The following is a 15,208-nucleotide window of genomic DNA, read 5'->3' on the forward strand; positions in this document are numbered from 1 at the left end:
CGTTTTGGCCTGAAACCAACACAGTACGATCCATGTGTATATATTGGTAACAAAAGAGGCAAAATGATGATTGTTGCAAAATACGTCGACGACCTGATGATCTTCTGCAACGATCCAGCATGGAAGTACAAACTAAAGCAACATCTCTCTAGCTGCTTCCGGATGAAGGATCTGGGACAAGCGCAACACTGCCTTGGAATCCGAATCAGAAGAGCCAATGATTCCATCAGCTTGGATCAGGAAGCCTACACAGAGTCGATTCTGAAACGGTTCAACATGGAACGATGCAAACCAGTAAAGGTGCCGATGAACAGCAGTGAGAAGCTTACAAAAGATGCGAGCCCGAAAGATGACAATGAATCCACTGCTATGAAGGACGTTCCGTATCAGGAAGCAGTCAGGTGTCTCATGTATTTGGCGCAGAGCACTCAACCGGATATTCTATTTGCGGTGAACACTCTTAGCCGGTTCAACAACAATCCCGGGGAACATTGGAACGCAGTGAAGCATGTTCTGCGTTACCTACGTGGAACTTCCGGTATGAAGCTGATCTATAGAAAGGATGCAGATTCTAGCGTGGTCGGTTATTGCGATGCTGACTGGGGAGCGAATCCAGATGAAAGGAAGTCCACAAGTGGCAACATCTTCATGGCACAGGGCGGTGCAATCTCGTGGATGTGCAAGAAGCAATCAACAGTGGCGCTCTCAACGTGTGAAGCCGAATACATGTCCGTTTCGGCTGCCGTGCAGGAGGCGTCTTGGTGGCGTGGTCTGTCAGCACTTTTCAATAAAAACAACGATGAACCGATTGAGATCCGATGTGACAACCAAAGCTGCATTGCGATCGCGAAAAATGGTGGTTATAACCCGCGCACGAAGCACATTGACATACGCCACCATTTCATAAAAGACGCTCTTCGCCGTGGTGTGGTAAACCTGACGTACATTAGCACAGAGGAGCAAATTGCGGATGGTCTCACCAAACCACTGCAACGAATAAAGTTTGAAGAAAGTTGCAAGTTGATGGGACTCTCTGCGGCTTGAGGAGGAGTGTTGAAGCTGAAGTAAGCCTTGAGTTTTAGCAATTATTATTACATGTCAGAAATACAGTTATTCATATTCTAACCACTACCAAAGACAGACGTCTTAACTAACCCTGCAATAATTAATAGTGGAGATCTATAATCTCCCATCTAGAATGAAGAGACAACAAGTAAACGAAATCGAAAAAAATCGAGAAAAATGAAAAAAGTCCTTTTGAAATGTTTCTAGAGATTAAACAATTTTTATTTTCGAATGCATTTAGAATCCTCCCGCAAGATTTGTCACTTCAATGTCAAATATGACTTTGACTTCAGATTTGACGGATTGCGGTCCGATAACTGCAAAGTTGTTGCAGTTATCGATCTTGCAGTTAAAAAGCGTTGCAGTTAAAAGACTTGCAGTTATCGAACGGCGACTGTATCAGAAAAGACGTGAAAAACTTTTAGTGACTAGAACCACGATAAGGAAAAAAACTCTAGAATCGTGTGTGAAAAAATCGAAAATGAAAGCAATTTTCAAACTTTTCCTTACCAAAAAAAAAAAAAAATAAATTAAATGCAAATTCAAATGTCCAATAAAAGAAAATTATTTTTAAAAACTGCTGAGGCCAAAAACGAAAATAATAATAAAGTAATGAAATTTACAGTTAATTATTAAATGGAAGTCGGAAATATAATCCCTAATTCCTAAGTCAGAACTGAGGAACGAAAAAGAAAACCTTACGAATGAGCAGAGAAATGCCTTTGATACAAATGTTGAAGCGCTTGTTCAGCTACAATTGGGTCATAAAGTTTAAAACGGTTTTCTGATTTTTATATATCAGCTGAAAGAGTGCAATTTTCTGAGCAAAACGTGATTTTTAAAAAATGTTTATCGTTTTCCTTCGATTTTTAAATGAAAAATTAAAAACTGCTCGAAATGCCTTAAATGACAGCTCTCTCATATACCGTAAATGGGCGAAACGTCAACTTAGACCTTTCGAGCAGTTTTTTCACTCTTCATTTAAAAATCATAGGAAAACGATAAACATTTTTTAAAAATCACGTTTTGCTCAGAAAACGCGGCTTTTTCAAATGATATATAAAAACTGGTGTAGCTTTAGGACCCAATTCAGTATATATACAGCCTATGTAAAATTGTTAATGAAATAAACTGGAAATAGATGTACGGGTTAAATCGATACGTATGCATGGAATTCGAGATAGAAGAATCGGCAACGCGCTCTACCAGCAACCTTATGAGCATAAGTTCGAGATTCGAGACTTGCAGTAAAATAATTGGATACTAAAAAGGTAATTTTTACTAACAAATATAAAAATAAATAAAATTACACACAAAAGTGCAAAAAATTGAAACATTTAGATGTGTTCGAATCACCCAAGCAATAAAAAAATGTCTAATTAAGATGAATATACATTTTGAATTATATTTCGCGTAGCAGTAATTAAGCTGAAAATGTACTTTTTCAGAAAGACAGTCGCCTGCTCTCCCAGCAAACAGTTTTGTTGGATAACGGCTTTTTAAGCTACAGTTCAGCCGAAATCCACTTAGAAACAGCTTGTTAAGCTGTAAATCAACAAAATTGTTTGTTGTGCTGCTTTACTGCGCTAAAATCAACTGCCACTCTGCCGGTTTAACAAGATTGTATTTTTTATCTGAGTTACTCTGATGCTCGGGAGTAACTCTAATTTACTCAATATTACTCTGAAATTTCCAGATGCTTCACATCTTCGATTACCTTGAGAACAAGAAAAATATATATACGGTGAGATCGAGTAAAATTCTTATTTATATTTTTCACGTTTTCTCAGAAAAACTCAAATTTACTCACATTTATCTGAGTTACTCTTTTGCTTGGGAGTTTCTCTAATTTGCTCAATATTACTCCGTAATTCTCAGATGATTAATATCTTTGATTACCTTGAGAGCAAGAAATATATATGAACGGTGGGACCGAGCAACAATCATTTGCGGTGGGAAAAAAATTTACGGATGGCTATTAGGAGACACGAGAATTACTCAGATTTGCTCTTCATTTTTCAGGTTTTCTCAGAAAAACTTGAAATTTACTCACTGTCTTACCCCTCATATGTAGTAGAATAGTTAGCACCACATTTCTACGCATTTTGGCAGAAGCATAGCTGATTTTCCAATGGATTGCTGTAAGAATCCGTTGGAAATTGATTGAATTTCAAGCATTTAAAAGTGTTTTCGTGACTCTTTCGATGTTTTTGGTTTTTCAGTTTGTACCTCAATGTTGCCGTAATACGTAACTCTACGTCGAAAAATCATATTCATGATTTCAAAGCTAATTTGAAATATATATAAAAAATTATTGAATAATTGAATATAAGCTATTCAAAAAGGAGCAGGAACCCAAATGCTTTGCACAAATTCTTGAATAGACATTTTACTGAACAGCACAGGTGCTCAAATTTCCTCAACTAAATGAACGGAATCAAAGGTGGCAACCCTGAATGCACGCAGTTTTCCGCGTTTTCTTGTGCGTGCAGTCTGTTTTGTTTACAACTTGTATTTTCCCGCGCGCAAGTTACCGTAGGCTGGCAGTTTGAGTCTCACTTCTCTTCTCAGGCTTTCTCAGGAACAACCGTGTTGTTAGTGGTGTCCTTCATTCGTGTTTTAAAGTTCAGACGAGCAGGAATATTGGCTTCCTGTATATTTAAAGTTCGCGTATTTTGGTACAATAAATGTGAAAAGTTTTTATTTTGTGAGATCGATAAAGATCAAAAGGGAATAGTGAGTTTAAAGTAAATTTCGACGCATCGAAAATTAAACCTATGTTAGAAGGTTTGAAAATTTAAGAAATTCATCGACAAATTGACGATTTTAACTTTTGTATTTCAAACGTAAAATTTGAAACAAGTAAAATGATTGTGGTAAGTAGTTCAGACAAATGTTTGCAACATAAACTAGTCAGGATTGTTTCGATTTTTGATACTAATTTTTTGGCGCCATATCAGGATTACGATGAGGACTCCCTGTCAGACGGTGAGCTGTCAGATTTATCTCCTTGCAAGGCGGAGAGCAAAACAACAATAAGCGATAGTTTACTACCGTTATCGGCTTCAGTGTTCAGTATCAGACAGAAAACAAAAGAACTGTGTGCTAACGAAGCTAAGGAAAAGCATTCTCAACCACAGGAGAAAACATACATCCAATGGAATGATATTGTTGAAGAGGAAAAACGAGAGCTACTAACCTCGGTAAGTTTGTGTGTTTTATGAAGGAAGAAGGTAATTAAAGTTTTGGGATTTTACCGGCGGTAACAGAAATCGGAAGACTCAATTAAGAATTCAATGTCTAGCATGGACCTAGCAGTTACTGATAGTAAGATGTCTATAGAGGATAGCTGCAGTAATAGCAGCAGCAGTCGATCTGGGAGACAAATTGAAATAGATATATTAGGTAGGTATCAGAATGACAATTTGAGGTTATGTTCGGTTCGGCCAGGGTACTAAGTATATACATCTATTTCATGCCAGATTCTGCCAATGTGGAGAAATACGAAAAGCTGATTCGGACCGATAAGATCAAGTCTCCGTTTAAACGTCGTCTATCAGGTGGTGAAGAAGATGACGATGACGACGGTCACGTAAAATTCAGTGAGGAAAACGTCAACTGTGATGATGCTTCGAGCAAAAATCAACATAAAAAGACTAAAAAACACGAGGAAGATCACGGTAGAGAACGTTTTCGAAAGGACAGTTCTAGCTCGGGTGATGGCAGCAGCAGCAGCCAGAGCAGTCGTAAGCCGGTGGAATATGAAAAGGATATGGCCATTCTAGTTCGGCGTCAGAAGCAGATTGATTATGGTAAAAATACGCTGGGCTACGAGAACTATATGAAGCAGGTACCGAGGTAAGTGCTACGATTTCACTTTGTGTTAAAGAATAAAAAGTCTATGTTTGTACTGACCAATTTTAGAGAACAGCGCACAAAAGATCATCCGAAAACACCTCCAAAGCATTTGAAGTACAGTCGTCGTGCCTGGGATGGACTGATTAAAGTGTGGCGGAAGAAATTGCATTGCTTCGACCCCAACGCTATGTAAGTGTGCATGGAATTGTTATTTTGTTTGATCATTATTATTCTTGTTTGTAGCCGTATTCAACATTCGTACGATAAGATCGATTCGAATGAGTCAGGAAAAATCTACTCTCATTTTCGATACTGTCGTACGAATGGGAACAAAAACAAGAATGAAGGCATCTGTTTTCCAAACTTACTCACTAGTATTTCTCGTACCTTTTCAGGCCAGAAGCCGATAACTAAGTCCTCATACTTTCGTTAAAAGTAGTTTTTTGTGTTTAACTAAAAGATTTGAATTGTAACATTCATTTCTTCGAGCGACTTTGCAATTATTCGTTTGCTGAGCAGGAAAAACTAATTTGTTGTGATCAGTCGTCTCTATGCAAGTCATTGGTAGACCAGAATTTCACATGTTAATTCGGTTTTCAACCCTGCGTTTATGTACACTATTGCTGGAAACGCTTAACCAGTTTTGCAGTGTTAAAGTCTTGTATTGTTTCGTGAAGAAGTAGAAACTGAATATTTACACTTATAAAACTTATTGTTTATTCTCAATGAATTCTAAGAGAGAAATTATCTTATCTAACTTTTGATTTTGCCGAACCTCCATTGCCTTTAGCTTGATATCAATTGCTCCTTCTAGCTCTGTTAATTTCTTATCGATATACTGCTTGACTAGAAGCTCACCAAAAAGAGAAGAAAATTCGGGCGGTTGATGTGGCTCTATTTTATCAGGTTCTATATCTCTCCTTTCAATGTGATCATCACCAGCGTCAGGATATAGATCAGTATTATTGTTCAATGTATTTCGAATTTGTACAGCAGCGTGTGGCTGTTGAAGGTGTTTACCCATTGATGCCAGGAGAAAAGCTTTGGCTTTTGCTGCTTTTTCCGACAGTTTTTCATCGTCTAAATGACATTCGAGCATGGCTTGGTTAAGTGACACTTCACTTCCTAGTGAGTTGGAGTTCTTGACTAGTATCAAGTGCGTACCATACAGACAAAGGTTTGCTCCCGAGGGAACGATGAACCGCAGAGTTACATCCGATGGTCCTTCGTTGGCATCGAATAGTATGTCGAAACGATAGAGCCTTGATTCCCCATCAAAAATTAAATCGCCATGGTAGGTGTGGTTGTACTCTTGTGCTTTGCCGATATATGACTCGATCGTGCAACATTCGGCTATCAAAGCTATTGCAGTTAGATGGTAACCTGGATGAACACTTAGCACTTGCTCGCAGAAACTTTGGTCTTCTCCAGATTCCAGCACCAAACAACCGTCTGGGTTAAGCAAGTCGTCCTGTGAGATACTGTATATATTTCATTCAGAAGCTGATGCTATTTGAATACTGACTGTAAAATATTACTTACGATATTGGTGCTCCGGACGATGCAAGGCTATACGCGACTTGACGATGTTGGTCGCCATCAACAATCTCCCAACTGTACTTAAAGCGGTACAATAGACTGGTCATTTTGGATTTCTATCAAGATGTTTCTCAGCGATCATCACCACCAAGCTGCGATTCACAAGGACTGATTATTTCTTAAAAGTTGAGCAAGGATGGCATTTTTGTTGTGTAGAAAAGAAAAGAATATTTTTTCTGTATATCGACAGCTAAAACTAGTCAGCCTATACAGGTTCCTTAGCTAAAACCGAACCGCTCAATGTTTTTGACAATACTAGCATAAAGGGATAAAAAGGCGTATGCCTTCAATTCTATCTTTAAACCAAGGTGCCAGACACATTCTTTTGTATTATATTTTAAGGTGAATCGGGACGTGGTCGCGAACAACTCGAATTTTGCAATCTAATTTTTTCTTGATTTATGAAGACTACGTACATGAAACTTTGATCAATTGTTTTCACAACTGTTGCATGCCTGAAGTAGCAATTTGAGTGCTGTTTATTCAGTGGAAGCCGAATTTTTTATGATCAAAATACAGAAGTAAAAAGAACTCTAACCTCAAAATTGTATAGGAAAAGGCCACAATCCCGATTCACCTTAAACATTATTTTAATTTGTGTACACATAAACTCTTCGATTAACATTTACACAGTTTTTAAAGTTTTTAATGAAATAATGATTAAAATGTAATACTGTTTTAGGTAGAAAAATAAAGATATGCATTCTGGTTGTCTGACTTTTTCTTCCCTTTTATGTCTTGTTTTTTCTTACATAATGGTTGAGGGTTATAATCCTGTTATCGACGCCTTATGGCAAAAAATCGTACCTTTTTTGACTCCGACACACCGCTTGAATGAAATCCGCTGCCGCACGAAGTTGGTCATCTACAAAACACTGATCAGACCGGTAGTCCTCTACGGCCACGTAACCTGGACCATGCTCGTGGAGGACTATTGCGCCCTTGGGGTTTTCGAACATATGGATATGGAAAATGGATCATGGCGGAGGCAGATGAACCACGAGTTGTATCAACTGTTGGGAGAACCACTCATCTCTCAAACGGCGAAAATCGGGAGACTACGGTGGACTGGTCGTATTGTAAGAATGTCGGACGACAACCCGGTGGGAATGGTTCTTGATAACGACCCGACTTGAACGAGGCGACGGGGCGCGCAGCGAGCAAGGTGGCTCGATCAAGTGGCAGACGACTTGCGAGGCCTCTTTGCAAGCGAGAAAAAGTCTTCCTGGTGGTCACTTTTAATTGCATCTGTTAGCCGGATCATGGACCATGAAGATGTTAGTTACACAGCAAATATATTGCCTTTATCCTTCTTTACGACCGTATCGTTCGTACGAAAGTATCGGAGATTTACATTCCTGTTTTTGTTCGATGAGCGCTTTCGTACGAGAGTTGTTTTGTATACGACCTGTGTAGTTTGTGGAGTTGTAGAAAGTTTGTTCCAAATTTTCTGGCATCCCTGCACACGGAAAGAAAGTTTCTAACCATCTGGCAACTGTGAGTTTCATCTGCTACCGCTGTCAGAAAGACAGCTCACAATTTTCAGTTTCTTCTCCTCTCGGATTCTTGAGAAAAATTTTGTTTTTGAGAAAATGGTGATTTTTAAACTTATTTATTGTATTTTGTTGGTTTGAAATGTATGTGGCAGCTGTTCTAGCGAACATAAATTACACGTGCAGCAAGAAAAAGCAAGAAATATGTTGGTGAGGCACATAGCTTGAGAATCGCGAAAACTGTATTGCTGTGAGGTAAGAAATAAGCATGGATACTATAATAGTGGGTGTCTCATTCAACTTTAGATGTTATGAGTTTTTCTTTGCAAAGTGCAAATAAAATTGTATTTTGCCTGCAAATAAAAACTGTTTAAACATATTTTTTCCCTGTAGGATACCAACACATGTAAAAAACCAAAGAAAAATGTAAACAAGCATGCAGCAGCAGCAACAAGATAGTGAACAGTGTTGCCAGTATAAACTAGATAACTAGGGTCTAGTAACTGATTATGTATCCTTTCGTCTCATATCACGTTAGTCAATGTTTGAGGCTTTTTAACTTCCTGCGTCTTACTATGAAACTATTCCGATTGGAACATTACTAATTAGTTCGTACCATTCATTCAGTTTGCCATAACTATATTCACTGTATAAATACTTAAATCAATATTTAATTTATTCGATTTTTCCTGCAGCTCTCCCGATCATTACAGATCTACCGATAGCAGAAATCCTCCGCGCACTATGGACTGGTACTATAAGCTGCTTGCACGGCGACCTCACTTTGTAGTGTTTTCAGTCGGTGTGTTCTCTGTGGCCTGCATAATGGTGGCATTGATCGCCAGGAAGCTACCCGACTTCGACGATCCTACGCTGGGGTTTGAGGCTCGCGGAACGTCAATTGGAAAACGGTGGACAGCGTGGCGCAATTTGCTGGAGGAAACGAGCCCAAGCGGAAGGCTCATTTCAAACCCGAAAGAGCTGGAGGAACAGCCGAGTTTGGATTACAACTATGGATTCCGCAGCCAAAAACGTAAGAAAGGACGGAAGAAAACGAATGGCAATGCCAAGAAGCGGAATAGACTGAACAAAAGCATAAGAATTCTGAAAGAGATATCTACTAACAAATCGTCCAATGGAGAGTTGATAAGTTATGAAGAGTATGACAATGATACATTCAGCAGTCGGCACGATAACTGGGAATATGGGAAAAATATGTCGTTTTACGCTGAAGAAACCGGTAATAAAACAATGGAAAAGAAACGTGCCAAATGGGACACGTTAAGAAATTTGAAACCTCCTCCGGATTCGATTGAGATTCATATACCTGCCGACGGATTTTTTTGTGAATCGCCTAGTGAGTTGGATGTCTTTGAAACTTTTTGATTTTTTTTTAAATTTTTTTGTGACATTTCAGATAAAGAATTCGCCCACTTTGTAGTACAAAGAGTTAACCATAACTTAAATGACACCTTGTTTGAGCTGAATGCCTTCTTGGCGATGTGTGATCTAGAGCAACGAATCACAGTTGGGGAGCACTACACGGATCTTTGCCAGAAGGAACTTACTAGTGACAACTGCTGTAGACCATGGTCGGTGGTGAATTATGTTACGTTTCTCTCGAACAAGACTTCCTGTTTCGAACTGGACGAGGAGGATATTGCGATGGTTAAAACGTTACTATTTGATTGTTACCAATATTATCACAACATGAAATTAAGCAACGACTGCGTCAGGTCGAGTTGCGTTGTACCGACAGGGTGCAAGCAACATAATGCGGTGTATAACATTTTGCACTATTTGACCGATGTCGAGTTTATTAAGCTGAACGTAAGTTAACAGATGGTAGATTTTTCGCTGTATCTTTAATATGTACATTTTTTCAGGAATCTGCCGAATTTCTAGGTGCTGCCATGATTTTTCTGCCGATTGCCAGGAGCATTAAGTCGCTCGAATTTTACCACAGTTTGCGGCAAGAGTGAGTAGCAATTGAATTTATTATTATTGTTGCGAATTCAAATTGGTGGTTGGCATCTGAGCTAATGCCGACAGGTCATTCCAGTTCCGATGGGTGCTCTGCAACGCATAAAAATATAGATATTCAGATAAAAGATGTTCTATATGTTCAATAGTTACGGGAAATTGTAAAAAAAGCTTCGCTTACTGCTGAAGTTGTATATTTGAACTCCCAGCCAGGGGGAAGCGTAACTGCTAATTTTTGAGCTCGTATCTTTTTCCTAGTCACGTCAATTGAGTTGACCTTCCTATCAGATTGGCAGTAGTGTCTCCGATAGGTTGAGTTTTGTTGATCTAGCATGTTTTGCTGTAATGTATCGATTTCCAAATCTTTCCCTTCAAAATACTGTCGATAGACGGAGCTGTGCAGATCGCTCAGACGTGCAACGAACTGCTCGTAACTTTCTAGTTCTGAATGCTGATCAGCAGACAGCTCTGTTGGCGACTGAAGATATAGATTCTTGAATGCGTAACCGTTAATAAGGTTCGGGTCGGTTGATTCTATAGCCGTTTTGATAGGCGATGATGCGTAAAGTTTTGGTTTCCACACACCCGGATGCTCAGCAACCCTTCGATAGAGTGTTTTCTCAAATTCCGTTAATGGATTCATAATTTAATTTTCGTATTGTTCCAGGAATCTTGAAAATGATTTGGTAGCGGTAGTTGCTATTGATATGGGCTTGAAAAACGCGTTGTTTGATGAATGCCTTCTTAGAGACGGTTGGCTGCTTGGATTGGGCGCACTATTCGTGGTGGTTTCTATGTGGCTCTACACGAGGTCACTGTTTGTTACTCTAATGACTGTGATTGCTGTGATTTTCTCACTCGGAATAGCCTACTTCATCTATGCACTGATATTCGAGCTGTCGTTCTTTCCATTCATGAATCTTCTCGCAGTAGTTGTCATAGTTGGTAGGTGTAACAAAATAAAAACATCTCATTCAAATGATAATTTGAATTAATTTATTTATTGTAGGAATTGGAGCCGATGATGCATTTATCTTTCTGAAAATTTGGCAGTGTGTTATGGAAGACCGCATGAAAACTGGTGCCATTGCTATGGGTCCCTTAGCGGCCCCTTTTGTGGTGGAAGGTGTAACAAGTCGATCAGATACATTAATCGGAATTATGGCCAAAACATTGAAGCATGCAGCCTTGTCGATGCTAGTCACGTCACTGACAACAGCAGCAGCATTTTACGCGTCGTATGTGAGTTCCATCACGGCCGTTCGTTGTTTTGGGTATGTTGGGGTAAAACTCCTATCTCATAGTTTCTAACACACAAGTGAAATTCTCTTCCAGCATATTTTCTGGCACAGCAGTAATGGTTAATTACCTGCTAATGATAACCTGGCTGCCTGCTTGCGTATCGATTGCAGAACGAATATCATGTTTCTCGCTGGTCAAACCGGTGGAGAACTTCGTTGACAAGCTTATGTATCCCTTTAAGGCGATTAGTCAATTTGGTAGAAAAATAGAGGATGTTATAATATCATCAGTTATCAAAGTCCCGTTATTGTGGATTGTTTTGCTAGGTAAGAATACAGTGAAATAGCGATTTAGCTAGTACTTTTTGAGATGTAAAAGGTTCGCTGCTGACGCAAATTTTTATAATTGAACACAGGTGCTACTGGTGTGTTGAGTGGGGTAATGGTGTTGCACTGGCCAAAGTTGAGACTGCCTGATTCACCGGATTTTAAATTGTTTATCAGCAGTCATCCGTTCGAACGATACGATAGTGAATATAAGGAACAGTTTTGGTTCGAGAAGATTTATATAGTAAGTCGAAACAACGCATTGTAGTCGGTTCGCGTCTTAAATTATTCATTGTTTTTTTGTTGTTTCTTCTCCAGACTACGGATACCTTCAAGCTGCCGCTGCGCTTCGTATGGGGTGTCCAGGCGGTCGACAGTGGAAATTATCTCGACCCGGAAAGCCGAGGCACGCTTTACTTCGATGAAAGCTTCAACATGAGCGCGCCTGAATCGCAACAGTGGCTGCTGAGCTTTTGCAAGAACCTCAAAAATCAGACCTTCTATCAAATGAGTTACGGCCTCCTGCTACCGAATTGCTTCATCGAAAACTTCGTTAACTGGATGTCGCGACGCTGTAATGATTTTATGGGCGAGATCGATCGAACACCTTGCTGCGAAGTGTCGTCCTTCCCGTTTGCCCCGGATGTGTTCGATCAGTGCTTGCCGGAGTCGATTTCGAGCCTGTATGAAACTCCTAGGCAGTTCTTCATCCCTGGAGTCGCCGGGCCTAAATTTGCCAGACAATCGTTTGAAAATGCTAGTCGGCCTGCAATGGTGAAGGCGGTTGTTATCGAATATGAAAGTAATCAGGTGTTTACCATGTCCTACACGGAGATTGATGCTTTTGTGCAAACAGTGGAAGATTGGTTAGAACGAATGCTAGTCGATGCACCCCCCGGAATGAAGAACGCTTGGTTCATAAGCGAATTAGAGTTTTTTGATTTACAGGATACATTGTCCACTGGGACAATGATCGCTATTTGTATGGCGATGGGTGTTGCACTGCTAGTACTACTTTTAGTGACGTTGAATGTGTTGATTAGTTTATACGCTGTAGTGACTGTTACGTTTACAATTTTGACGACGGTAGCCGTTCTAGTGCTACTGGGTTGGAAGTTGAATGTGTTGGAGAGTGTAGCTGTTAGTACTGCAATAGGATTAGCGGTAGATTTTAGCTTACATTACGGCGTCCATTATAGGCTTTCGACCGATTCGGATCGAAAGTCTTCGACGTACTACTCGATGACTAGAATGATTGGTCCTACTGCGATGGCCGCAATCACTACCGCCGTCGCTGGGGCACTGATGTTGCCCTCGAACGTTCTTGCGTATATTCAAATAGGTGTGTTCCTGTTGATCGCTATGTTAACTAGCTGGATATATGCCACATTTTTCCTAATGAGTTTACTCAGAGTTATTGGACCACAGTTTGGTTTCGGCCAGTTTCGGTATCCACATTTTCGGGCAGGACTTCGCGAGAGTACAAAAGCTCAAATCGACACCGCAACTCGACAGAACCAATTGCACCACCAGAATACGGTTTCCGAGCAGCTGCTATCAAATTCTAGCTCGGCAGCGGGTGAATTCGTTGGCTCCGAGTCCCATGAGTTGGACTCCCTAACATCCAATTCTATTATCAAACCCATCAACCTAGATATTTCAAGGCCTATCAATTTCGACAGAGCTTTTAAGAAAAAATATTCATTACCTCGGGAGCAAAGCCCATCGACGGCTAGTGCAATAACGGTGGTTTTACCGGATGACGTAGACTTCAAGAATGGGTAATGATTGATTTATGTTGTAGAAGCTCCGTATTGCATTAGATGGTTTGGTCATCGAAACATGTGCAATTGTAAAACGAGTTTCTGTAAAAAATACTAGATATACGAAGCTTAATTCAGACAGTTCAGTTTCCGTTTAGCTGAATTATCTAAACTATTTTCTCTATGTTACATAGATGTGTGTTTATGTAGAAAACAGGAATCAGCAGTGAAACCCTCATGAAAGCAATACTATTGATTTCACTCCTTTCATTTTATTGTATTATTCTGTTTTATTTAAATTTTATCTTTTTATAGTAGAGTGGTATGAGTATAATTGACTAATGATTCCAGCCATATATAATGACCAATGTACTTAATGTAATTAGTATTCTTGATTTAACCATACATAAAACCGTGCCAAAATATTATCCGACAACAGAAAGCTAACTTGTATTTGTTTTTCCATTTATTCAAGTTAATCAAAATCTATGACAATACCTATAAGATTACATTTGTGCTGTGTACTTTCATAGAATTAATCGTCGTAAATACGTACACTAGCAATCTAGTTTCGATTTTTTTAAATATTTCAACTAATGCTCGTGAAAAGTAGCATTCTACTCGGTGCCATCAATGTTTATGTATTTTATTGATAACACAATCAGTGTACTGAAGATGTATAAGGACATACCTGTCTGTTAGTGTGTGTGTGTGTGTGTGTGTGTAATGGCAGCACGTTCAATGGACTGCGCATAGGATCTCAACAAAACGTTATATTTTTACTTTTTACCAGAAACAAAACATACAGAGTTTTTAGGCCAGAGCTATACTGCCGTTCCAAGCATATCTGTCCGATGTTCTATGGAAACCTTATGGACGCTGGGACATTTATGCTTGGAACGGCAGTATAGGCATTTCTCAGAGCTGAAGCAGAACGGTCTGAGTACATATGAAATATTTCTCTCTTCCACGCGAGTAGACGGAAGATAACACCGTGAAACGTAAACTGTAACGCTCAAAATATTGTGAAACAATTATATAGAACATTTTGTGATATATACATAATAGGTGACAATGCAAAAAACTATAGTTTAACTTTGATGCGAGCTGTAGAAGCAGTAATCTGAAAAGAATACAAACCATTTTAAACAAATAACCGTAATGTTTTTATAGAGGGAAAAAGAAAGTCCTCCACGAAGCATGGAAAAACAGTTGATTCCGATGTGTTTTTATTTTTTTTCGGGTGCTTCAGTCAATCATGCGAAGGAGGGATATTTTCCAGCAAATGTCCTTCATGGAATACATCTAAAAGTTCAGACGGTTTATGTAAAGCTTAGGTACTAACATAGGATTATTGGGTATTCGTTTATGCAGGGCGATTGCGGAGCTAGCGCTATGATCTTAGATACTACAGTCTTTCCCGAACCGAACCGGGATTTGAGTTGTTTCTAGCGATTTCGACGGTGACCTTGAACTTTAAAACGTATAAAAGCGGCTGCGCTAATAGCGAATTTCTTTATTCCACTAGGCCAGTGCAAATCTACCCAGAAATAAAGAAACGACATCGCGATTTACGACGCAAGTAAAAAACTAAAAAATTTTACGGTGCGCTTTGGGTAGCACGTTACCAATGAGTATAAAAGAGAGCTGAGGAGGAAACTTACTAACACTTGCACGCGCCCCTCTGCCCATAGTTGATGCCAAATAGTGACGTAGCTATTTGGATTTACCATTGAGTTCGTCTAGTTGTTTACATTTGAAGCATTTACTAATACTAGAAAAATGCACTCTCCTCCTCACCTCTCTTTTATGCTCATTGGCACGTTACGTCAACACTGGGTCAAAATCAAGCGAATAAAGGAAGGTTTTTGACAGCAGT

At 39.4% G+C, this 15,208-nt stretch overlaps 4 protein-coding genes across 6 annotated transcripts; 2 read left to right on the forward strand and 2 right to left on the reverse strand.

Moving 5' to 3' along the window:
* The first annotated feature begins 3,600 nt into the window (after window positions 1-3,600).
* LOC129726988 (histone RNA hairpin-binding protein) lies at window positions 3,601-5,670 on the forward strand. The gene is made up of 6 exons (XM_055684324.1): window positions 3,601-3,941; window positions 4,026-4,268; window positions 4,335-4,470; window positions 4,548-4,923; window positions 4,990-5,112; window positions 5,319-5,670. Exons 1-6 carry the CDS (start codon window positions 3,933-3,935, stop codon window positions 5,335-5,337), a joined length of 906 nt encoding a protein of 301 aa, XP_055540299.1. The 5' UTR covers window positions 3,601-3,932; the 3' UTR covers window positions 5,338-5,670.
* Window positions 5,617-6,767, reverse strand: LOC129726998 (uncharacterized). Its single transcript, XM_055684332.1, has 2 exons — window positions 6,466-6,767; window positions 5,617-6,404 (listed from the first exon to the last, which is right to left on the reverse strand). The coding sequence occupies exons 1-2, from the start codon at window positions 6,567-6,569 to the stop codon at window positions 5,633-5,635; spliced, it is 876 nt and encodes a 291-aa protein (XP_055540307.1). The 5' UTR covers window positions 6,570-6,767; the 3' UTR covers window positions 5,617-5,632.
* Window positions 6,768-8,043: 1,276 nt separating this feature from the next.
* On the forward strand, window positions 8,044-14,485 carry LOC129717622 (protein dispatched). Of its 2 annotated transcripts, none has more exons than XM_055667650.1 (9): window positions 8,044-8,270; window positions 8,711-9,372; window positions 9,433-9,845; window positions 9,902-9,993; window positions 10,666-10,943; window positions 11,008-11,272; window positions 11,334-11,566; window positions 11,656-11,810; window positions 11,885-14,485. In XM_055667650.1, the coding sequence occupies exons 2-9, from the start codon at window positions 8,760-8,762 to the stop codon at window positions 13,349-13,351; spliced, it is 3,516 nt and encodes a 1,171-aa protein (XP_055523625.1). In that variant the 5' UTR covers window positions 8,044-8,270; window positions 8,711-8,759; the 3' UTR covers window positions 13,352-14,485. The 2 variants fall into 2 exon arrangements, with proteins under 2 accessions (XP_055523625.1, XP_055523626.1); XM_055667651.1 differs by having other exon boundaries at window positions 8,729-9,372.
* On the reverse strand, window positions 9,797-10,853 carry LOC129717623 (uncharacterized). 2 transcript variants are annotated; one of them, XM_055667652.1, is made up of 2 exons: window positions 10,180-10,853; window positions 9,797-10,091 (listed from the first exon to the last, which is right to left on the reverse strand). In XM_055667652.1, the coding sequence occupies exons 1-2, from the start codon at window positions 10,639-10,641 to the stop codon at window positions 10,017-10,019; spliced, it is 537 nt and encodes a 178-aa protein (XP_055523627.1). In that variant the 5' UTR covers window positions 10,642-10,853; the 3' UTR covers window positions 9,797-10,016. The 2 variants fall into 2 exon arrangements, with proteins under 2 accessions (XP_055523627.1, XP_055523629.1); XM_055667654.1 differs by having other exon boundaries at window positions 10,152-10,853.
* Window positions 14,486-15,208: the final 723 nt, after the last annotated feature.

Source organism: Wyeomyia smithii, chromosome 1 (assembly GCF_029784165.1).
Source record: "Wyeomyia smithii strain HCP4-BCI-WySm-NY-G18 chromosome 1, ASM2978416v1, whole genome shotgun sequence".
NCBI lineage: Eukaryota > Metazoa > Arthropoda > Insecta > Diptera > Culicidae > Wyeomyia > Wyeomyia smithii.